Source organism: Hemitrygon akajei, chromosome 1 (assembly GCF_048418815.1).
Source record: "Hemitrygon akajei chromosome 1, sHemAka1.3, whole genome shotgun sequence".
Classification (NCBI taxonomy): Eukaryota; Metazoa; Chordata; class Chondrichthyes; order Myliobatiformes; family Dasyatidae; genus Hemitrygon; species Hemitrygon akajei.
The window spans coordinates 7,791,945-7,817,169 of record NC_133124.1 but is presented as its reverse complement, the minus strand read 5'-3'; the positions used below and the strand labels follow the sequence as shown (position 1 = coordinate 7,817,169).

The 25,225-nt window shown below is 49.8% G+C and overlaps 1 protein-coding gene across 5 annotated transcripts in view; it reads left to right on the top strand.

The window, feature by feature from the left end:
- The window catches only part of LOC140716871 (collagen alpha-1(XV) chain-like), a 327,765-nt gene that overhangs the window by 122,265 nt on the left and 180,275 nt on the right, over positions 1-25,225 (top strand). For all 5 annotated transcript variants that reach the window (XM_073030228.1, XM_073030003.1, XM_073030091.1 and 2 more), the window contains 2 exons: positions 14,056-14,130; positions 14,238-14,360. In XM_073030228.1, the coding sequence (XP_072886329.1) occupies positions 14,056-14,130; positions 14,238-14,360 (198 nt within the window). The remainder of the gene's footprint in view (positions 1-14,055; positions 14,131-14,237; positions 14,361-25,225) is intronic.

Below are 25,225 nucleotides of genomic sequence, written 5' to 3'. Positions count from 1 at the left end.
ATGATTTCAGAGGAAGGGTACAGTGTGGGAGGGGTATATGATTTCAGAGGAAGGGTACAGTGTGGGAGGGGTGTATAATTTCAGAGGAGGGAGACGGTGTGGGAGGGGCATATGATTTCAGAGGAGGGAGATGGTGTGGGAGGGGCGTATGATTTCAGAGGAGGGAGATGGTGTGGGAGGGGCGTATGATTTCAGAGGAGGGAGACGGTGTGGGAGGGGTGTATGATTTCAGAGATAGGAGACGGTGTGGGAGGGGTGTATGATTTCAGAGGAGGGAGACAGTGTGGGAGGGGTGTATGATTTCAGAGGAGGGAGATGGTGTGGGAGGGGTGTATGATTTCAGAGGAAGGGGACAGTGTGGGAGGAGTGTATGATTTCAGAGGAGGGAGACGGTGTGGGAGGGGTGTATGATTTCAGAGGAGGGAGACGGTGTGGGAGGGGTGTATGATTTCAGAGAGAGGAGACAGTGTGGGAGGGGTGTATGATTTCAGAGGAGGGAGACTATGTGGGAGGGGTGTATGATTTCAGAGATAGGAGACGGTGTGGGAGGGGTGTATGATTTCAGAGGGGGGAGACAGTGTGGGAGGGGTGTATGATTTCAGAGGAGGGAGACGGTGTGGGAGGAGTGTATGATTTCAGAGGAAGGGTACAGTGTGGGAGGGGTATATGATTTCAGAGGAAGGGTACAGTGTGGGAGGGGTGTATAATTTCAGAGGAGGGAGACGGTGTGGGAGGGGCATATGATTTCAGAGGAGGGAGATGGTGTGGGAGGTGCGTATGATTTCAGAGGAGGGAGACGGTGTGGGAGGGGTGTATGATTTCAGAGGAGGGAGACAGTGTGGGAGGGGCGTATGATTTCAGAGGAGGGAGACGGTGTGGGAGGGGCGTATGATTTCAGAGGAGGGAGACGGTGTGGGAGGGGTGTATGATTTCAGAGGAGGGAGACAGTGTGGGAGGGGTGTATGATTTCAGAGGAGGGAGATGGTGTGGGAGGGGTGTATGATTTCAGAGGAAGGGTACAGTGTGGGAGGGGTGTATAATTTCAGAGGAGGGAGTCAGTGTGGGAGGGGTGTATGATTTCAGAGGAAGGGGACAGTGTGGGAGGAGTGTATGATTTCAGAGAGAGGAGACGGTGTGGGAGGGGTGTATGATTTCAGAGAGAGGAGACGGTGTGGGAGTGGTGTATGATTTCAGAGATAGGAGACAGTGTGGGAGGGGTGTGTGATTTCAGAGGAGGGAGACGGTGTGGCAGAGGTGTATGATTTCAGAGAGAGGAGACGGTGTGGGAGGGGTGTATGATTTCAGAGATAGGAGACGGTGTGGGAGGGGAGTATGATTTCAGAGGAAGGGGACAGTGTGGGAGGGGTGTATAATTTCAGAGGAGGGAGACGGTGTGGGAGGGGTGTATGATTTCAGAGGAGGGAGACGGTGTGGGAGGGGTGTATGATTTCAGAGGAGGGAGACAGTGTGGGAGGGGTGTATGATTGCAGAGGAGGGAGACGGTGTGGGAGGGGTGTATGATTTCAGAGATAGGAGACAGTGTGGGAGTGGTGTATGATTTCAGAGATAGGAGACAGTGTGGGAGAGGTGTATGATTTCAGAGAGAGGAGATGGTGTGGGAGGGGTGTATGATTTCAGAGATAGGAGACAGTGTGGGAGTGGTGTATGATTTCAGAGATAGGAGACGGTGTGGGAGGGGTGTATGATTTCAGAGAGAGGAGACGATATGGGAGGGGCGTATGATTTCAGAGGAGGGAGACAGTGTGGGAGGGGTGTATGATTTCAGAGGAGGGAGACAGTGTGGGAGGGGTGTATGATTTCAGAGGATGGAGACGGTGTGGGAGGGGTGTATAATTTCAGAGATAGGAGACAGTGTGGGAGTGGTGTATGATTTCAGAGAGAGGAGACGGTGTGGGAGGGGTGTATGATTTCAGAGAGAGTAGACGGTATGGGAGGGGCGTATGATTTCAGAGGAGGGAGACAGTGTGGGAGGGGTGTATGATTTCAGAGGAGGGAGACAGTGTGGGAGGGGTGTATGATTTCAGAGGATGGAGACGGTGTGGGAGGGGTGTATAATTTCAGAGAGAGGAGACGGTGTGGGAGGGGTTTATGATTTCAGAGGAGGGAGACAGTGTGGGAGGGGTGTATGATTTCAGAGGAGGGAGATAGTGTGGGAGGGGTGTATGATTTCAGAGGAGGGAGACAGTGTGGGAGGGGTGTATGATTTCAGAGATAGGAGACAGTGTGGGAGTGGTGTATGATTTCAGAGATAGGAGACAGTGTGGGAGAGGTGTATGATTCCAGAGAGAGGAGACGGTGTGGGAGGAGTGTAGGATTTCAGAGGAGGGAGACAGTGTGGGAGGGGTGTATGATTTCAGAGGAGGGAGAGTGTGGGAGGGGTGTATGATTTTAGAGGAAGGGGACAGTGTGGGAGGGGTGTATAATTTCAGAGGAGGGAGACGGTGTGGGAGGGGTGTATAATTTCAGAGGAGGGAGACAGTGTGGGAGGGGTGTATGATTTCAGAGGAGGGAGAGTGTGGGAGGGGTGTATGATTTTAGAGGAAGGGGACAGTGTGGGAGGGGTGTATAATTTCAGAGGAGGGAGACGGTGTGGGAGGGGTGTATAATTTCAGAGGAGGGAGACAGTGTGGGAGGGGTGTATGATTTCAGAGGAGGGAGACGGTGTGGGAGGGGTGTATGATTTCAGAGATAGGAGACAGTGTGGGAGTGGTGTATGATTTCAGAGATAGGAGACAGTGTGGGAGGGGTGTATGATTTCAGAGATAGGAGACAGTGTGGGAGTGGTGTATGATTTCAGAGATAGGAGACGGTGTGGGGGGGTGTATGATTTCAGAGAGAGGAGACGGTATGGGAGGGGTGTATAATTTCAGAGATAGGAGACAGTGTGGGAGTGGTGTATGATTTCAGAGGAGGGAGACAGTGTGGGAGGGGTGTATGATTTCAGAGGAGGGAGACAGTGTGGGAGTGGTGTATGATTTCAGAGGAGGGAGACGGTGTGGGAGTGGTGTATGATTCCAGAGAGAGGAGACGGTGTGGGAGGAGTGTAGGATTTCAGAGGAGGGAGACAGTGTGGGAGGGGTGTATGATTTCAGAGGAGGGAGAGTGTGGGAGGGGTGTATGATTTCAGAGGAAGGGGACAGTGTGGGAGGGGTGTATGATTTCAGAGGAGGGAGACGGTGTGGGAGAGGTGTATGATTTCAGAGAGAGGATACGGTGTGGGAGGGGTGTATGATTTCGGTGTGGGAGGGGTGTATGATTTCAGAGAGAGGAGACGGTGTGGGAGGGGTGTATGATTTCAGAGATAGGAGACAGTGTGGGAGGGATGTGTGATTTCAGAGGAGGGTGTGGGAGAGGTGTATGATTTCAGAGAGAGGAGACGGTGTGGGAGGGGTGTATGATTTCAGAGAGAGGAGACGGTGTGGGAGGGGTGTATAATTTCAGAGGAGGGAGACAGTGTGGGAGGGGTGTATGATTTCAGAGGAGGGAGACAGTGTGGGAGGGGTGTATGATTTCAGAGAGAGAAGACGGTGTGGGAGGGGTGTATGATTTCAGAGGAGGGAGACAGTGTGGGAGGAGTGTATGATTTCAGAGGAAGGGGACAGTGTGGGAGGGGTGTATAATTTCAGAGGAGGGAGACGGTGTGGGAGGGGTGTATGATTTCAGAGATAGGAGATGGTGTGGGAGGGGCGTATGATTTCAGAGGAAGGGGACAGTGTGGGAGGGGTGTATAATTTCAGAGGAGGGAGACGGTGTGGGAGGGGTGTATAATTTCAGAGGAGGGAGACAGTGTGGGAGGGGTGTATGATTTCAGAGGAGGGAGACAGTGTGGGAGGGGCGTATGATTTCAGAGGAGGGAGACGGTATGATTTCAGAGGAGGGAGACAGTGTGGGAGAGGTGTATGATTTCAGAGATAGGAGTCAGTGTGGGATGGGTGTATGATTTCAGAGAGAGGAGACGGTGTGGGAGGGGTGTATGATTTCAGAGATAGGAGACAGTGTGGGACGGGTGTATGATTTCAGAGAGAGGAGACGGTGTGGGAGAGGTGTATGATTTCAAAGATAGGAGACAGTGTGGGACGGGTGTATGATTTCAGAGAGAGGAGACGGTGTGGGACGGGTGTATGATTTCAGAGAGAGGAGACGGTGTGGGAGGGGTGTATGATTTCAGAGATAGGAGACAGTGTGGGACGGGTGTATGATTTCAGAGAGAGGAGACGGTGTGGGAGAGGTGTATGATTTCAAAGATAGGAGACAGTGTGGGACGGGTGTATGATTTCAGAGAGAAGAGACGGTGTGGGACGGGTGTATGATTTCAGAGATAGGAGACAGTGTGGGACGGGTGTATGATTTCAGAGAAAGGAGACGGTGTGGGAGGGGTGTATGATTTCAGAGGAGGGAGACAGTGTGGGAGGGGTGTATGATTTCAGAGGAGTGAGACGGTGTGGGAGGGGTGTATGATTTCAGAGGAGGGAGATGGTGTGGGAGGGGTGTATGATTTCAGAGATAGGAGACGGTGTGGGAGGGGTGTATGATTTCAGAGAGAGGAGACGGTGTGGGAGAGGTGTATGATTTCAGAGAGAGGAGACGGTGTGGGAGAGGTGTATGATTTCAGAGAGAGGAGACAGTTTGGGAGGGCTGTATGATTTCAGAGGAGGGAGACAGTGTGGGAGGGGTGTATGATTTCAGAGAGAGGAGACGGTGTGGGAGGGGTGTATGATTTCAGAGATAGGAGACAGTGTGGGACGGGTGTATGATTTCAGAGAGAGGAGACGGTGTGGGAGAGGTGTATGATTTCAGAGAGAGGAGACAGTTTGGGAGGGCTGTATGATTTCAGAGGAGGGAGACAGTGTGGGAGGGGTGTATGATTTCAGAGAGAGGAGACGGTGTGGGAGGGGTGTATGATTTCAGAGATAGGAGACAGTGTGGGACGGGTGTATGATTTCAGAGAGAGGAGACGGTGTGGGAGAGGTGTATGATTTCAGAGATAGGAGACAGTGTGGGACGGGTGTATGATTTCAGAGAGAGGAGACGGTGTGGGAGGGGTGTATGATTTCAGAGATAGGAGACAGTGTGGGACGGGTGTATGATTTCAGAGAAAGGAGACGGTGTGGGAGGGGTGTATGATTTCAGAGGAGGGAGACAGTGTGGGAGGGGTGTATGATTTCAGAGGAGTGAGACGGTGTGGGAGGGGTGTATGATTTCAGAGGAGGGAGATGGTGTGGGAGGGGTGTATGATTTCAGAGATAGGAGACGGTGTGGGAGGGGTGTATGATTTCAGAGAGAGGAGACAATTTGGGAGGGCTGTATGATTTCAGAGGAGGGAGACAGTGTGGGAGGGGTGTATGATTTCAGAGAGAGGAGACGGTGTGGGAGGGGTGTATGATTTCAGGGAGAGGAGACGGTGTGGGAGGGGTGTATGATTTCGGAGAGAGGAGACGGTGTGGGAGGGGTGTATGATTTCAGAGATAGGAGACAGTGTGGGAGGGATGTGTGATTTCGGTGTGGGAGGGGTGTATGATTTCAGAGAGAGGAGACGGTGTGGGAGGGGTGTATGATTTCAGAGAGAGGAGATGGTGTGGGAGGGGTGTATGATTTCAGAGAGAGGAGACGGTGTGGGAGGAGTGTATGATTTCAGAGAGAGGAGACGGTGTGGGAGGGGTGTATGATTTCAGAGAGAGGAGATGGTGTGTGAGGGGTGTATGATTTCAGAGAGAGGAGACGGTGTGTGAGGCGTGTATGATTTCAGAGAGAGGAGACGGTGTGGGAGGGGTGTATGATTTCAGAGAGAGGAGACGGTGTGGGAGGGGTGTATGATTTCAGAGAGAGGAGACGGTGTGGGAGGGGTGTATGATTTCAGAGGAAGGGGACAGTGTGGGAGGGGTGTATAATTTCAGAGGAGGGAGACGGTGTGGGAGAGGTGTATGATTTCAGAGAGAGGAGACGGTGTGGGAGGGGTGTATGATTTCAGAGAGAGGAGACGGTGTGGGAGGGGTGTATGATTTCAGAGATAGGAGACGGTGTGGGAGGGGTGTATGATTTCAGAGAGAGGAGACGGTGTGGGACGGGTGTATGATTTCAGAGAGAGGAGACAGTGTGGGAGGGCTGTATGATTTCAGAGGAGGGAGACAGTTTGGGAGGGCTGTATGATTTCAGAGAGAGGAGACGGTGTGGGAGGGGTGTATGATTTCAGGGAGAGGAGACGGTGTGTGAGGGGTGTATGATTTCAGAGAGAGGAGACGGTGTGGGAGGGGTGTGTGATTTTAGTGGAAGGAGATCGTATGAGTGGTTGGGTTACAGCTTTAAATCTTCCATCTTAGATCTTAGTCTCAGAATGATAGTCTGAAACTGAGGCTTCTGTTGGTCAGAGTTGACCATGGATGCTGTGTCCTAGCTGTCTTGATACGTCAGTTCGGTATGGAGTGCAAGCTGTTGCCCGTGTAGCAGGCTCCCCTTCTCCATGCGTCTGATCAACCCGAAGGAACGGCAGAGACCGATCCAGTTTGGTACCAGCCGTGTTGCAGGAGCTGTTGATGTTGAACTTAGGGACTCCAGGTCTGGATTTTTCCCTCCTGGTGTACTCCTGTAGTCTTCCTCATGAAGGAGCACAGCCACTGGCAGTGGCGGTTTGAGATCAGAATTCTCCTTCTCCGGGATAAGCTGCCAACTGTGCTCGACGAGCCCCATCTGCCCGATGTGATTGGCTTTAAGTTGCCAGCAACCTGCAGATGCTTCTTCTGTCAGTAGAAGCGGTTCCACCAGGCTTCGTAGCTAAGCCACATGTGAAGGTCAGGGTTTGGATCTCAGAGGCTATTTGAGACTCAAGCCCTTGGGAGCATTTAATAGGTAATGGGGGCTTGTCCCCTTTACCCCCGTCTCTAACAACCTTCAGGAACTAGCATGACAGAGCACTGCAGTACCTAAAGAGGCACTTTGCACCATTCCGTCCTGGCTGACCTGTTCCTCTGCCTAAAGCCACACCATGGCACTCCATACCCGATTCATCCCTGTGCCCATCCATACTTCCTCTGAATGTTGGAATTGAACACGCATCTACCACTCCCACTGGCAGCTCGTTCCACACTCTTACCACCCTCTGAGTGCAGAATTTCCCCCTCAGGTGCCCCTTAAACATTTCACCTTTCACCCTTAACCTCTAGTTCTAGTCTCCCTCAATCTAAGGGGACAAAGCCTGCTTGTGTTTACTCTGTTAAGGTAGTATACCTTCTAAGGAATTCACATGACTCAGAATTCTGCTAGCTCTATCACATTTTATATTAAGTGTGGACTGTTCATTACACCTTTGTTTCCAGACCCAGCTGGGCTCCCAGCCACTGAACACCTCCACTTCACAAATCATATCCTTGTGTTCAAATTTCTCCCTCACCTTGCATTGTCGTGCGTAAGAACTCTGATGTCCTCTAACGCTGCTCCACCATCTCTTTGCCACGCAGTTCCAGAGGCTGGCCTCTCTCCTCCGTGGTCGTCTGCAAATCACATGCTCGCATTGCCACTCTGCCGGGAGCGCCCCCACTCTTGTGCTGCAGAGCACCCTCCAAATGGACTGAAGCTCCTGGCACTTCCGCTAATCAGAATCAGAATCAGACTTTAATCGCCAAGTACCTGTGCACATACAAGGAATTTACTTCCGGCAGATGTTGTCTCTCTGCTCATAACAATAATAATGATAAATATAAATGAAAATATAGATTATACATACAGGTAGTGCAATCCAAGTAATAGTTAGCCGACAGTTAACCGGCAGTTAACTGTTCAGCAAAGTGACCGCAGTAGGGAAAAAACTTCTCCAGTGCCAATTAGTCTTAGTCTGGAGGGATCTGAAGCGCCTACCAAACGGAAGCAGATCAAACAGTCCGTGCGCAGGATGGGAGGAGTCCTTTATGATGTTCCCCGCCCTCTTCTTCAACCTGGAAGAGTACAGGTCCACAATAGAGGGTAGGGAAGCTCCAATGATGCGCTCGGCAGTCCTCACTGTGCGCTGTCCTCTGCTTTGGGTTGCGATTGATCCCTGTCTGACAGTGGAGCATCATGGTAGTGTGGTGGTTAGCATAACACCTTACAATGCCAGTGACCTGGGTTCAACTCCCACCACTGTCTGTAGAGAGTTTGTATGTTCTCATGAAACCCCGAGAGTTTCCTCCGGGTGTATGGGTTCGACTTGGTGGGCTCTGGGTGTGCTGTACTGGCTCCAGAAGCGTTGCCACACTGAAGATCATAAGACATTGGACCAGAATCAGGCCATTCAGCCCATTGAGCTTACTCCACCATTCCAGCATGGCTGATTTATTATCCCTCTCACCCCTTTTCTCCTGACTGCTCCCCGTAACTTTTGACACCCTTACTAATCAAGATCTTACCAATCTCTGCTTTAAATATCCTCCATAACTTAACTCCACAGCCATTCATGGCCACAAATTCCACAAATTCACCACCCTCTGGCTAAACAAGTATCTCCATTTTAAAGCGTTGTCCTTCACTAAAGGAAACATCCTCTCCACCTCCACTCTATCTAGGCCTTCTCAATGCTCATTAGGCATCTCTATCAAGTCATCTTTCATCCTTCTTTGTTCCAGAGAGAAAAACCCTTGTTCATTCAAATTACCTCATAAGGCATGCTCTCTAATCCGGGCAGCATTCTGGTAAATCTCCCCTGCACCCTCTCTAAAACTTCCACATCCTCCCTGTAATGAGATGACCAGAACTGAACACAATATTGCAAGTTTTATAGAGCTGTAACATTACCTCGTGGCCCTGGGACTGAAGACCACCGACACACCAAGCTCCTTTATATTGGGCAGTTGATGTTCCTTTACATCAATGTAAGTTTATTATCAATGTACATATATGTCAGAATATACGAGATTAATTTTCTTGCAGGCATACACAGTAAGTCCAAGAAACACAACAGAATCAATGAAAGCCCACCCCCGGAGGACAGATATGCTTACGTTAGCCATTCCATCACAATGCCATGCAAAACATGGCAAATGTACAACATCCACCCAGAATCTTGATAACAGTAAAACACTGTTTTCCCCCCAGTACAGACATTGACCTTAAAATGGCCTTTATCTGCTAACCAGTGTTCTGTCCTGCTGTTTACAGAAAGTTAGTAAGCAGTCTTATGCCAGATTTTAAATGAGCTGAGCCCACAAGATTGGCAATCACTTTTGTGCTCCTTGCCCTGGCAGGCAGCCGCCCCTGGCACACAATTTGCTGGGATCATGTTAATGGGCCCGTTCTCAAGAAGTCCTTCCAGATCTTTTTTCTTTCCAGCTTAGCTAATGTTTTAAGGTAACAGAATCGTAGAAAAGTGATGACACAGAAGAAGGCCGCTTGGCCTATCTCCTCTGTACTGGTCAAAAAGAGGAGCTGAGCAATTCCTGCCTTTAGTACCCGATCCAAAGTCCCACAGGAATCTACACGCTCCGTCAGCTCTGAAATGTGATGGAGTTCAATGCCTCTATCATCCTTTGGACAGCGAGAACTGGACTCTTCCCATCCTTCAGTTCAAAAACCAATCCTGCTCTCCCCTCTAATCCCATAATTATCTTTAAAAAGCAGTTTTTGACCACACTGTTAAAGGAAATAGCTCCTTTCTAATTTATCTAGCCACCCATTCCTGAAGAAGGGTCTCGACCCGAAACTCGACGGTCTATTCCTTCCATAGATGCTGCCCAACCTGCAGAGTTCCTCCAGCGTTTTGTGTGTTGCTCTGGCTTTCCAGCATCTGCAGAATCTCTGGTGTTTATGCTTGTCAGTTTAGTCCTCCCTCAGCCTCCTATGTTCAAAAGAAATCAAACCGAACTTATCCGATCTTCCCCGTAATCATTTTCACGGTCCTGGCAACAATGCTTGCAAAACCTCTCGTTTATCTGGGTTAAACTCCGTCTGCCATTTCTCTGCCCATCCACACTATCCACAACTCCACCAATCTTGGTATCATCCACAAACTTACTAACCCACCCATCTACACTTTCAGCCTGGTCATTTATAGACATCATAAACAGCAAAGGACCTAGCAAGGTTCTCTGTGGAACACCACTAACTACAGACCTCCAGCATGGAAAAGTCCTTCAAACACTACCCTCTCTCTTCTGTGCACAAGCCAGTTCACCTCAGACCCAATTCATCTTAAAAGTTCGTAGGTTCATTTCATTATCAAACTATGTGTGCAGGATAGAACTCTGAAATTTGTCTTCTCCAGGTAGCCACAAAATAGAGAAAACTGTAGAAGTAGTTGAAGGAAACTCATCAATCCCCCACTCCCCCACATGAAAAGAAAATGAAATGAAAACTTCTTCTGGATTAGCCTCCCATGAGAGACTTTATTCAAACACCTTACTAAAATCCATGCATTCAACATACACCGGCCTAGCCTCATCATTCTCTCTTGTCACCTTGTCAAAAAACTCAATCAAGTTGGTAAAGCACGACCTGCCATGTACAAAGCCATGATGTCTCTCCCTAATTAGACTATGGGTTTCCAAATGCTCATATATCCTATCCCTAAGGATGTTCTCCAGCAATTTCCCTAAAACTGACGTGAAACTCACCAGTCTATAGTTTCCAGGATTTTCCCTTATTCCCTTCTTAAATAGAGGTAAAACATTTGCCACTCACCAGGCTTTCTGGGCCTTGCCTGTGCCTAGAGAGGACACAAAGTTATTGGTCAAGGCCCCAGCAATCTCGTCTCTTGCCTCCTTCTACAATCTGGGGTAATTCCCATTAGGTCCATGGGAATTATCCAGCTTAATACTCAATAGAAGGCCTAACACTTCCTCCTCCTTGACCTCCTAACATATCTCCTCCTCAACACTGATCTCCTGGGCCTCCATATCCTTTTCCTTGGTAAATACTGAAGCAAAGTACTCATTAAGGACCTCACTCACATTCCCCCCTTTATCCCTGAGCGAATCCACCTTCTCCCTAGTTATCCTCATGGTCTTGATTTATGTATAGAATGCCTTCTGATTCCCCTTAATCCTGGCTTTCCAAATTCCTTTCTTTAGTTTCTTTCTAGATTCTTTATACTCCTCATGTGCTTCATTTGATCCTAACTTCCAAAGCCTTACATAATTTTTCTGTTTCTTCTTGACTACTTCATCATTTCTCTGGAGCTCCAAGGGTCTCTTTATCTTTCCATCCCTGTCCTTCCTTCTAACAGGAACACACCTTTCCCGTACTCTGTGGAATTGATCTTTAAACACCCTCCACGTGTTTGATGTGGACTTGCCAGAGGAAACGTGTTCCCAATTAACACTTCTTAGTTCCTGCTGAATGCCCTCATAATTTGTCCTACTCCAATTTAAAACTCTCTCGCAATGGCCATATCTATCCTTATCTATAGCTATCCTGAAAGTTAAGGAGTTCTGGTCACTGTTTCCTGACTAATCGCACACTGAAACGATAGTCACCTGGCCAGGCACATTACCCGATACCTGGTCCAGTACAGCCCTCCTCTCATTGGACCATTCACATATTGATTTAAGAAACCTTCCTGGATACATTTAACAAATTTTGCTCCATCTAAACCCTTTGCACTAAGAGGTTCCAGTTTATAGTAGGGAAGTTGAAATCCCCCATGACAACAACCCTGTAATTTTTACACATTTCCTTAATCTGATTACATTTCTGTTTCTTAATATCCCAGTGGCTATTGGGGGGGGGGGGTCTGTTTACCATCCCATCAGTGTGATTGCACCCTTCCTCAGTGTCTGACCCCTCCCCTGAACGCAGCTATGATTTTGTCCCTAATTAGTAGTGCAATTCCCCCCACACCTTTTACCTCCTCCTTTATCTTTTCTAAAACTTTGAAAACCTGGACATTAATCACCCATTTCTCCCACTCCCTCAACCAAGTTTCAGTAAAGGATGTAACGTGATAGTTCCACGCACTGATCCACGCTCTAAGTTCATCACCCTTACCTATAATACCCCTAGCTTTAAAATACACACACTTCAAACGATCCGACCCATCACACTTGTTACTTCGGTTTTGCCTTTCAGTGCTTTCCCTGACATCTACCTTCTGGTCCGATCCTTCCCTCGCTGACCTGTTGTTCCCGCTTCCAGCCACCTGCAAAACCGGATTAAACTCTCCCAAGAAGCATCAGCAAGCCTCCCAGCCGGGGTATTGGTTCCCCTCCAGTTCAGGTGCAGCCACTCCTTCCTGTAGAGGTCACCCCCTGCCCCAGAAAAGGCTCCAATGATCCAAGAGCTAGAAACCCTGTCCCCTGCACCATCTCCTCAGCCACTCATTCATCCGTGCTATCACCCCATTCCTACCTGCACTAGGGTGTAATCCAGCGATTACTATCCTGGAGCTCCTTCTCTTCAGCCTCTTTCCTAACTCTGTATCCTCACTGCGTAGGACCTCTTACCCCTTTCTGCCAATATGCACCACGACCTCTGGCTGTTCCCCCTCCCCCTTGAGAATATCCTGCAGACGCTCCAATGCATCATGGACCCTCGCACCCAGGAGGCCACACACTATCCTGGCGTCTCCTCTGGGGCCACAGAATCTCCTTTCTGTTCCCCACAAGGGGAGTTCCTGACCAACAGACCCCCTCCCAGAACACCAGTATAAATTAAAACACATTCAATACTCATTGTTAATCAGTGACTATGTGGATCCTGCACTTCTCTCTGAAATGAAACATGGCAACCCATTGGGAAATGTAGAGTGACAGAGATGTCACGACTGCATTCTCGTACACGATGCACACAGATCGATTCATTACACAGTGCACTGAGGTAGAATAATGTAAAACAGTAACAATGCAGGATAAAGCGAGGGTGTATTGTGCCAATGTGGTCTGTAACTCATGTCCTGGGGCATACAGGTGACCTTACCTTCTCATTAAATGGATGGAGAAAGCCCATGGTCAAAGTCAAAGTAAATTCATTATCGAAGTATAGATATAACCAAAGTACAAGGGGTGATTGATAAGTTTGTGGCCTAAGGTAGAAGGAGTCAATTTTAGAAAACCTAGCTCATTTATTTTTCAACATAGTCCCCTCCTACATTTACACACTTAGTCCAGCGGTCGTGGAGCATACAGATCTTGGACCTCCAGAAAGTGTCCCACAGCAAGGGTGATTGATAAGCTCGTGGCCTAAGGTAGAAGGAGATGAGTTATTAACCAAACTTTCTGCATAATCACTCAAAGAGTTGAACTGCATGTGCATGTAAGGAGAGCTGTATAACTCATCTCCTACCTTAGGCCACAAACTTATCAATCACCCCTCGTATATACTACCCTGAGATTCATTTTCTTGTAGCTATTTACAGTATAAATAGTATATAATTTATGAAAAACTATACATAAACAAAGCCTGACAAACAACCAATGTGCAAAGGAAAGTCGTGCAGGAGATGAGCTGTAAAGACCCTGAGAGTGAGTCCGTAGGTTGTGGAATCAGTTCAGAGCTGCGGTGAATCAGATTATCCATGCTGGATCGGGAGCCTGATAGTTGAAGGTAATAGTTGTTTCTGAACCTGGTGATGTGAAACCTACGGTTTCAGTACCTCCTCCCTGATGGCAGCAGCGAGAGGAGAGCATGGCTCGGCTGGTGGGGGTCCTTGAAGATGGATACTGCTCTCTGTTCGACTGAGCTCCTTGTAGATGTGCTCAGAGGTGGGGAGGGCTTTGCCTGTTGTGGACTGGGCTGTATCCAATACTTTGTGCAGACATATCTATTGCTGGGCATTAGTGCTTCCATGCCAGGCCATGATGCAAACAGTCAGGACAGTCTCCACTGTGCATCTACAGGCTTTTGGTGACACGCCGAATCTATGCAAAACATATGCATCTTCTTTGTGAAGCTTTGTGACCTGTGGATGGTCTGCTCCACAGGCTGATACCACACCACATCAGACCGCAAATCTTCACTGCTCTCTTCCCAGGGAGGAGAGTGGTAGTCAGCAAGCAAAATGGCAGGGACCTTCTGTTGGGTGTTTTTGGATTGGAACAATGCAACATTTTTGACGCTAATTTGAAAACTGTTTTTCAGGGGTCAATCCAAGAGCTGACAATTAAATCGGACCCTCGAGCTAGTGAGGAGCAATGTTATGAAGCTGAACCAGATGTGAGTAATGTTGACTTGAAGTAATGATTCTATCTCAAGCGCTGAACCAACGGGCTTTTTCCTCACCGTGGGCTTTTCTTTTGTTGACGCTGTTTATCTTGCTCCAGGGACCTTCAGGAGATGCCAGCGGCGATGGCAGTGGAGATGCCAGCGGAGATACCAGCGGAAGATATATTCATCAGGAGCAAGGAGGAGTTAAACCCCAATTTCACTACATCACTCCACAGCCTGTGAGTAACACCATGAAGGTTACAGATCTGTTCTGAAATCTCTTTGCCTTTCCCCTTGATGCCTTTGACTGCTGTGGTCCGAGCTTTTGTCGTAGCTAAGCCCCAGCTTGCTTCCGTGGATAGGTAATTAAGGCATGGCATTGTGGTTGGAACACAAAGGCCAATTCATCAAATAGACTAAGAATTCAGAGAATGTGGACTCTAATCCCAGCATGGCAGTTACAAAGCTGAGAAAACCGATTCCAGTAAACGTGGCCACAAAGCTTTCACAGTTAGGGTAAAGTAAGTTTCATTCCGACACTCAGAAATGGAAAGTGAAGGAGCAGGAGCAGTCACCCTTAGCATTTAATAAAGTACAAATACGTATTTGTCACCGTTTACTGTACAACCCTGAGATCCATTTTCTTCGTGGCATTCTCAATTAGTCTAGAAACACTGTCATTTACACCATGGAATCATAGAATCCATGATGCAGAAGGGGACTACATAACCCGTTGTTTCTCTATTACTCGACAAACGAATATCGCTAGGGAGTACCGGTCTCCCGGGGTAGAAATGTCTAATACCAGAGGATGTGCATTGAAGGTGAGGGAGGGTAGGTTCAAAGGCGGGTGTGAAGGGTAGGCTTTTTACTCAGAGTGGTAGGTACCTGGAATGCAAGCCTGGTTTGGTGGTAGAGACAAATACATCAGGGCTTGTAAGAGATGTTTGGATATGCACACGGATGTGAGGAAGATGGAGGGATATGGACATTGTGTAGGTAAGAGGGATTAGCGTTTGGGTGTTCTTGCTTTGCTTTTTAGTTGGTTTGTCTCACCATTGTGGGCCGAATGGCCTGTTCCTGCGTTGTACTCTTCCATCTTCTGTGATTCTCCTTTGCTTCAACCACTCTTTGAAGCAGAGAATCGAAGTTCAAAGTACGCATATGTCACCACATACCACCACTCTAAGATCCATTTTCTTGCAGGCATTCACAGTAGAGCAAAGAATTATAATAGAATCAATGGGAAACTACACAAAAAAAGACTGGTAAAAAACTGATGTGGAAAAAAAGACCAACTGTTCAAATACATACAGAAAATATAATAATAAATAAATAAGTACATAAATAATACTGACAACCTGAGTTGTAGAATCATTGAAAGTGAGTCCATAGGTTGTGCACCAACCACAAACAAGAGAAAATCTGCAGATGCTGGAAACCCGAGCAACACACACAAAATGCTGGAGGAACTCAGCAAGCCAGACAGCATCTGTGAAAAGGAGTAAACAGTCGACGTTTCAGCCTGAGACCCTTCATCAGTCCTGAACCTTGTGAATCTCCTTTGAACCCTCTCCAGTCTCAGCACATCCTTTCTAAGATAAGGGGTCCAAAACTGCTCACAGTACTCCAAGTGAGACCTCACCAGTGCTTTATAAATCATCAACATTACATTCTTGCTTTTATATTCTAGTCCTCTTGAAATGAATGCTAACATTGCATTTGCCTTCCTCACCACAGACTCAACCTGCAAATTAACCTTTAGGGAATCCAGCACAAGTCAATTTGCACCTCAAGCTTTTGTGCTTTCTTTCCATTTAGAAAATAGTCAACCCTTTGATTTCTTCTACCAAAGTGCATGACCGTACACTTCCCGACAATGTATTCCATCTGTCATTTCTTTGCCCATTTTCCTAGTCTGTCTATGTCCTTCTGTAGCCTCTCTCTCTACTTCCTCAAAACCACCTGGCCCTCCACCTATCTTCATATCATCTGCAAACTTTGTAATAAAGCTATCAATTCCGTTATCCAAATCATTGATATATACAACATTAAAAGTATCGGTCCCAACACAGACCCCTGTGGAACACCACTAGTCACCGGCAGCCAGTCAGAAAAGGCTCCCTTTATTCCCACTCTTTGTCTCCTGCCAATCAGCCACTGCTTTATCCAGGCTAGAATCTTTCCTGTAATACCGTGGGCCTGTAGCTTGTTAAGCAACTCGTGTGTGGCGCTTAGTCAAAGGCCTTCTGAAGTACACAACATCAACTGATTCTCCTTTGTCTATCCTGCTTGTTGTTTCTTCAAACAATTCCAACAGATTTATCAGGAGAGATTTTCCCTTGAGGAAACCATGCTGACTATGACGTATTTTATCATTGCCTCCAAGTACCCTTCCTTATCCTTAATAATTGACTCCAACACGTTTCCAACCACTGAGGTCAGACCAACTGGCCTAAAGTTTCCTTTCTTCTGCCTCTCACCCTTCTTGAAGTGTGGGGTGACATTTGGAAGTTTCCAGTCTTCCAGAACCATTCGAGGATCTAGGGATTCTTAAAAGATCATTACTAATGCCTCCATGATCTCTTCAGCCACCTCTTTCAGAACTCTGGGGTGTACACCATCCGGTCCAGGTGACTTATCTACCTTCAGACCTTTCAGTTTCCTAAGAATCCCTAGTAACTGTAACTTCACACACTTCATGACCCCTGACACCTGGAACTTCCACCATACTGCTAGTGTCTTCCACAGTGAAGACTGATGAAAAATACTTATTCAGCTCATCCGCTATTTCATTGTCCCCCAGTACAACCTCTCCAACATTGTTTTCCAGTGGTCCAATATCCACTCTCGCCTCTCTTTATGTATTTGAAGAAACGTTTGGTATCTTCTTTAATATTATTGGTTAGTTTATTTTTGTATTCCATCTTTACCTTCTTAATGATTTTTTTTAGCTGCCTTTTCATTTTAAAAGCTGCCCAATCCTCTCTCTGCTTTATTATATATGCCATCTCTTTTCTTTGACTTCTCTTGTTAGCCATAGTTATGTCATCTTTCCTTTAGAATACTGCTTCCTCTTTCCAAATTGCTTCCAGAGATTCCAGCCATTGCTGCTCTGCCATCATCCCTGCCAGTGTTCTTTTCCAATCAATTCTGGCCAACTCCTCTCTTGCCTCTGTACTTCCCTTTACTCCACTGTAATACTGATACATCTGACTTTAGCTTCTCCTTCTCAAATTTCAGGGTGAATTGGATCATATTGCGGTCACTTCCCCTAAGGGTTCCTTTACCTTAAACTCTGGTTCATGGCACAACGCCCAATCCAGAATAAGTGATCCTCCAGTGGGCTCAGCCATGATCTGCTCTAAAAAGCCATCTCGTAGGCACTCTAGAAATTCCCTCTCCTGTAATCCTGCACCAACCCGATTCTCCCAATCTACCTACGTATTGAAGTCCCCCATGATTATTGTAGCATTGCCCTTTCGACATGCATTTTCTAACTCCCTTTGTAATTTGTAGGCCTCAGCCTTGCTTCTGTTTAGGATTCTGTAGTAGTAGGCAGCCGTCTATCTCAGGGGATCATGGGTTTGCGCCTCTAATGGACTGTGCCCTCTCCAGGGTGCAAGCCTGGGCGAGAAGATTTGAAGAACTGGCTGTTGCCCCATGCAGCGGGTTCCCCCTCTCCACGTCACAACATAGTCCAAGGGAAGGGCAAGCACCGATACAGCTTGGCACCTGAGTCATCGCAGAGGTTGCCAGAGTGAAGTTGTAAACTACATCAAACTGCCTTAGGGACCCCGGCTCCGGATTTCTTCCTCGGGGTTTACTCCCGAAGCCTCTCCCATGGGTGGGTGTGGCCACAAGGCAGCGGAGGTTTAAAATCAGAGTTTTCCTTCTCCTAGGTGGGCTGCTGTCCAAGGCTGATGTGCTCCACCTGATGCAGCAACTGGTTTTGAGGCACCAGTGGTCCACCTTCGCCCCTTCTCTTGTCGGTAGAAACAGTTCTGCCGGGCCTGTTAGCTAAGCCACATGTGAAAGCCAAGTGTTGGACTTGTCAGAGGCTGTTAGAGGTGTACATCATTTGGAGCACTTAATAGGTAGTGGGAGCTTATCCCCACTATCACCCCCGGCTATGACAACCTTAGGAACCAGGGGTCTGTATACAACTCCCATTAGGGTATTTGTACCCTTGCAGTTCCTTACCTCTATCCACAATGATTCAGACCTTCTGACCCTATGTCACCTCTTTCTAATGAGCAACACCACCCCCTCTGCTTTCCTGCCTGTCCTTTCGATACAACGTGTATCCTTGGATATTGAGCTCCCAGCTATAATCTTTCAGCCATGACCCAATGATACTTACTACATCATACCTGCCAAACTGCACCTGTGCTGCAAGTTCATCTACCCCTTATTCCATATACTGCACACATTCCAATATAACACCGTCAGTCCTGTATTCACCCTTTTCGATTTTGTCCGCCTTTTACGTTGCATCTCTTCCTAATGACTGCATTTTTCCCTATCAACAGCCTCTCTTCACTACAGGTTGCCTCTGTTTGTAAACCAGCTATCTCATCTTCAGCACTATCATCCACCTATCCTACGGTACTTCGTACATTGAAATATACACAGCTCAGGAACTAATAGCACCATGCTCAAACTTTCGATTCCTAACTTTGTCTGAGGTTTTACCAACATCTGCCTCCATAACCTCTCCACTAACTATTCCGGGAGCACTCTGGTTCTCATCTCCCTGCAACTCTGGTTTAAACCCCACTGTGCAGCATTAACAAACCTTCCCACTATGATATCAAGTCAAGTCAAGTCACTTTTATTGTCATTTCGCCCATAACTGCTGGTACAGTGCATAGTAAAAATGAGACAACATTTTTTCAGGACCATGGTGTTACATGACACAGTACAAAAACTAGACTGAACTACGTTAAAAAAAAAACTACACTAGGTTACAGACCTATCCAGGACTGCATAAAGTGCACAAAACAGTGCAGGCATTACAATAAATAATAAACAAGACAATAGGCACAGTAGAGGGCAGTAAGTTGGTGTCAGTCCAGGCTCTGGGTATTGAGGAGTCTGATAGCTTGGGGGAAAGAAACTGTTACATAGTCTGGTTATGAGAACCCGAATACTTTGGTGACTTTTCCCAGACGGCAGGAGGGAGAAGAGTGTGTATGAGGGGTGCATGGGGTCCTTCATAATGCTGCTTGCTTTGTGGATGCAGCGTGTGGCGTAAATGTCTGTAATGGCGGGAAGAGAGATCCCGATATTAGTCCCCTTCCAATCAGATGCAATCTGTCCTGTTTGTACAGGTCCCACCTTACCTGGGAGAGAGCCCAGTGATCCAAAACTTTTATGCCCTTCTTCCCACTCCAACTCCTGAGCCACGTATTAAACTGTACAATCTTCCTACTTCTAGCCTCACTGGCATGTGACATGGGTAGCAATCCTGAGGTCACAACTCTGGATGTTCTGCCTTTTAACTTAGCACCTAACTCCCTGAACTCCCTGTGCAGAACCTCGACACTCATCCTGCACATGTCATTGGTACCTACATAGAACGTGACTTCTGGCTGTTCACCCTCCCACTTAAGAATGCTGAGGACTTGATTCAAGATATCCCAGACCCTGGCACCTGGGAGGCAACCATACTATCTGGGAATCTCGTTCTTGGCCACAGGGACATCCTCTCCATTCTCCTAACTAACAAATCCCCTATCACCACAATCTGCCTCTTCTCCAACCCTCCCCCTTCCTTTCTGAGTCATAAAAACTTAGAAAACCTACAGCACAATACAGGCCCTTCAGCCCACAAAGTTGTGCCGAGCATGTCCCTACTTTAGAAATTACTAGGCTTACCCATTGCCCCTATTCTTCTAAGCTCCATGTAGCCATCCAGGAGTCTCTTAAAAGACCCTATCGTTTCCTCCTCCTCCACTGCCGCCGACTCACCACTCTCTGTAAAAAACTTACCCCTGACATCTCCTCTGTAACTACTCCCAAGCACCTTAAAACTGTGCTCTCTTGTGTTAGCTATTTCAGCCCTGGGGAAAAGCCTCTGACTATCCACACGATCAATGCCTCTCATCATCTTGTACACCTCTGTCAGGTCACCTCTCATCCTCCGTCGCTTCAAGGAGAAAAGGCCGAGTTCACTCAACCTATTCTCATAAGGCATGCTCCCCAATCCAGGCAACATCCTTGTAAATCTCCTCTGCACCCTTTCTATGGTTTCCACATCCTTCCTGTAGTGAAGCGACCAGAACTGAGCACAGAATTGAGTCATGGAGGCTGAAAGTGTCAGAGACCTGATATACTGTGACTTTCCTCTGTTAGGTCATCCCACCACCACCGCAGCTCCCCCCCCAACCCCCCACCGCAGGGAGTATCCAAAGTGATATACCTGTTGGTTTAGGGGAACGGCCACAGGAGTACTCTGCACTTGCTCCTTAACCCCTCTCCCTTCCTGACTGTCGCCCAGTTTCCTGGGCCCTGCACCTTGTGTGTAACTACCTATCTATCACCCCTCCAGCCTCCTGACTGATCCGGAGTTCATCCAGTTCCAGCTCCAACTCCTTAATGCGGTTTGCTAGAAGCTGCAGCTGGATCCACGTCTCACAGTTAGGGATCAGGGATACTGGAGATCACACTGCCTTCCCACGTCCTGCAAGAGGAACATTTCATTATCCTGCCTGGTATCCTTACTGTCCTAGCTGAGCAGATATAAAGAGGGGAAGGAAAAGAACTTGAGCTTTTCTTTCCTTTGCTTTCTCTGAGTGAAACATAGAAAACCTACAGCACAATACAGGCCCTTCGGCCCACAAAGCTGTGCCAAACATGTCCCTACCTTAGAATTTACTAGGCTTACCTATAGCCCTCCATTTTACTAAGCTCCATGTACCTATCTAAAAGTCTCTTAAAAGACCTGTGGTGAACTACATATACCTGTCTGGACTGCTCCTGTGGCTCCTCCCACAGACCCCTGCTGACAGCTCCTGTGGCTCCTCCCACAGACCCCCGCTGACTGCTCCTGTGGCTCCTACCACAGACCCCCCCTGACTGCTCCTGTGGCTCCTCCCACAGACCCCCTGCTGACTGCTCCTGTGGCTCCTCCCACAGACCCCTGCTGACTGCTCCTGTGGCTCCTCCCACTGACCCCCTACTGACTGCTCCTGTGGCTCCTCCCACAGACCCCCGCTGACTGATCCTGTGACTCCTCCCACAGACCCCTGCTGACTGCTCCTGTGGCTCCTCCCACAGACCCCCTGCTGACTGCTCCTGTGGCTCCTCCCACAGACCCCCTGCTCCTGTGGCTCCTCCCACAGACCCCCTGCTGACTGCTCCCGTGGCTCCTCCCACAGACCCCTGCTGACTGCTCCTGTGGCTCCTCCCACACACCCCCGCTGACTGCTCCTGTGGCTCCTCCCACAGACCCCTGCTGACTGCTCCTGTGGCTCCTCCCACAGACCCCTGCTGACTGCTCCTGTGACTCCTCCCACAGACCCCCCGCTGACTGCTCCTGTGGCTCCTCCCACAGACCCCTGCTGACTCCTCCCACAGACCCCTGCTGACTGCTCCTGTGGCTCCTCCCACAGACCCCCTGCTGACTGCTCCTGTGGCTCCTCCCACAGACCCCTGCTGACTCCTCCTGTGGCTCCTCCCACTGACCCCCTGCTGACTGCTCCTGTGGCTCCTCCCACAGACCCCCCGCTGACTACTCCTGTGGCTCCTCCCACAGACCCCCCGCTGACTGCTCCCACAGACCCCCCTGCTGACTGCTCCTGTGGCTCCTCCCACAGACCCCTGCTGACTGCTCCTGTGGCTCCTCCCACAGACCCCTGCAGACTCCTCCCACAGACCCTGCTGACTGCTCCTGTGGCTCCTCCCACAGACCCTGCTGACTGCTCCTGTGGCTCCTCCCACAGACCCCTGCTGACTGCTCCTGTGGCCCCTCCCACAGACCCCCGCTGACTGCTCCTGTGGCTCCTCCCACTGACCCCCTGCTGACTGCTCCTGTGGCTCCTCCCACAGACCCCCTGCTGACTGCTCCTGTGGCTCCTCCCACTGACCCCCTGCTGACTGCTCCTGTGGCTCCTCCCACAGACCCCCTGCTGACTGCTCCTGTGGCTCCTCCCACAGACCCCCTGCTGACTGCTCCTGTGGCTCCTCCCACAGACCCACTGCTCCTGTGGCTCCTCCCACAGACCCCTGCTGACTCCTCCCACAGACCCCTGCTGACTGCTCCTGTGGCTCCTCCCACAGACCCCTGCTGACTCCTCCCACAGACCCCTGCTGACTGCTCCTGTGGCTCCTCCCACAGACCCCTGCTGACTGCTCCTGTGGCTCCTCCCACAGACCCCCTGCTGACTGCTCCTGTGGCTCCTCCCACAGACCCCCTGCTGACTGCTCCTGTGGCTCCTCCCACAGACCCCTGCTGACTGCTCCTGTGGCTCCTCCCACAGACCCCTGCTGACTGCTCCTGTGGCTCCTCCCACAGACCCCCTGCTGACTGCTCCTGTGGCTCCTCCCACAGACCCCCTGCTGACTGCTCCTGTGGCTCCTCCCACAGACCCCTGCTGACTGCTCCTGTGGCTCCTCCCACAGACCCCTGCTGACTGCTCCTGTGGCTCCTCCCACAGACCCCCTGCTGACTGCTCCTGTGGCTCCTCCCAGAGACCCCCGCTGACTGCTCCTGTGGCTCCTCCCACAGACCCCCTGCTGACTGCTCCTGTGGCTCCTCCCAGAGACCCCCGCTGACTGCTCCTGTGGCTCCTCCCACAGACCCCTGCTGACTGCTCCTGTGGCTCCTCCCAGAGACCCCCGCTGACTGCTCCTGTGGCTCCTCCCAGAGACCCCCGCTGACTGCTCCTGTGGCTCCTCCCACAGACCCCTGCTGACTGCTCCTGTGGCTCCTCCCACAGACCCCCTGCTGACAGCTCCTGTGGCTCCTCCCACAGACCCCTGCTGACTGCTCCTGTGGCTCCTCCCACAGACCCCCTGCTGACTGCTCCTGTGGCTCCTCCCAGAGACCCCCGCTGACTGCTCCTGTGGCTCCTCCCACAGACCCCTGCTGACTGCTCCTGTGGCTCCTCCCAGAGACCCCCGCTGACTGCTCCTGTGGCTCCTCCCAGAGACCCCCGCTGACTGCTCCTGTGGCTCCTCCCACAGACCCCTGCTGACTGCTCCTGTGGCTCCTCCCAGAGACCCCCGCTGACTGCTCCTGTGGCTCCTCCCAGAGACCCCCGCTGACTGCTCCTGTGGCTCCTCCCAGAGACCCCCGCTGACTGCTCCTGTGGCTCCTCCCACAGACCCCTGCTGACTGCTCCTGTGGCTCCTCCCAGAGACCCCCGCTGACTGCTCCTGTGGCTCCTACCACAGACCCCCTGCTGACAGCTCCTGTGGCTCCTACCACAGACCCCCGCTGACTGCTCCTGTGGCTCCTCCCACAGACCCCTGTATAAAGGCGACTGTGGGCTGTTGCTCTGCCTCATTCCCCAGGATGTAGTGCTGTTCATTCTTCAGTCAATAAAAGCCGACACCTCGCTTCCTACGTCTCAGTGTGAGTTATTGATGGTGCATCAAGACCCGACCGTATCCGCCTCCACCACTGTTGCCAGCAGTCCATCCCACGCATTCACCACTCTCTGAGTAAAAAACTTACCCCTGACATCTCCTCTGTACCTACTCCCCAGCACCATAAACCTGTGTCCCTTGTGGCAACCATTTCAGCCCTGGGAAAAAGCCTCTCTTTGCTGAGGCCCTTGAAAAGCTGAAGCCTGAAGATTCCCACTCTGACTATGTCCATTCAGATGATGGTCACTGTGCTTGCCCCTCTCTCCTTTAATTTGCTCTTACTAATCAATCCCAAACAGTGAACGGTCACTGGTCAAAGCTCATTTACACTGCTGAGATCTGCTCCTGCTCTTTATCCTTGGGCAGAGGACATGATTGAGGTCACCTCCTGTCCAAACTTCTGATGCCCAGCATGACCACTGGTCAAAGCTCTATAAACAGCATTCACAAGAAAAACAAAAATCAAATGAGGAGGAAGGTAAAACTGCGCAGGCGCAGGTGACGTCAGCGGCGAGCGCGGGGTTTAAAAAGAGGCCCACTTTTAGGAGCGGGCAGTGTCGGTGTGGGCAGCGGAGCGCGTGGGAGCAGAGTGCTGGGCTTTGGCTCAGCGGGCTTCGGCGCAAGGGGACTTCAGTGAGAGGAAATCAGTGAGCCTGAGTACGTGCTTGCTGAGGTAAAAAAGGTAAGGTCAGTAGGTACTTTTTTCATTTTTTCTGACTATTCTGGGATCAGGTAATGGGGGAGACAGTTAGAGCAGTGGTGTGCTCCGTATGCAGTATGTGGGAGGTCAGGGTCAACACAGTTGTCCCTGATGACCACACCTGCAATAGGTGCATCCAGCTGCAGCTCCTATCAGACCGAGTTAGGGAATTGGAGCAGGAGCTGGATGAACTACGGATCATTTGGGAGGCAGAGGCAGAGATAGATGAGAGTTATCGGGAGGCAGTCACACCGAAAAGACAGGAGGTAGGCAAATGGGTGACAGTCAAGAGAGGCAGGGGGAGCAGACAGAGAGAGCAGAGCACCCCTGTGGCCGTTCCCATCAACAGGAAGTATACCGTTTTGGATACTGTTGGTGGGGATGACCTACCAGGAACAAGCTGCAGTGGTCCTGTCTCTGGCACTGAGGTTGGACCCTCGACTAGGAAGGGGAGGAGGGAAGAGAAGAGAGTGGTAGTGATAGGGGATTCTATAGTCGGGGGGCAGATAGGAGATTTTGTGGGGAAGATCGGGAGTCTCGGATGGTATGTTGCCTCCCTGGTGCCGGGGTCCAGGACATCTCAGATCGGGTGCAGGTTATTCTCGAGAGGGAGGGCAAGAACCCAAATGTTATGGTCCATGTAGGGACCAACGACGTGGGTAGGATGAGTGAGGGGGTCCTGCGTAGTGAGTTCAGGGAGTTAGGTGCGAAGCTGAAGGGCAGGACCTCCAGAGTAACAATCTCAGGATTGCTACCTGTGCCACGTGCGAGTGAGACAAGGAACAGGAGGATTATACAGATTAATACGTG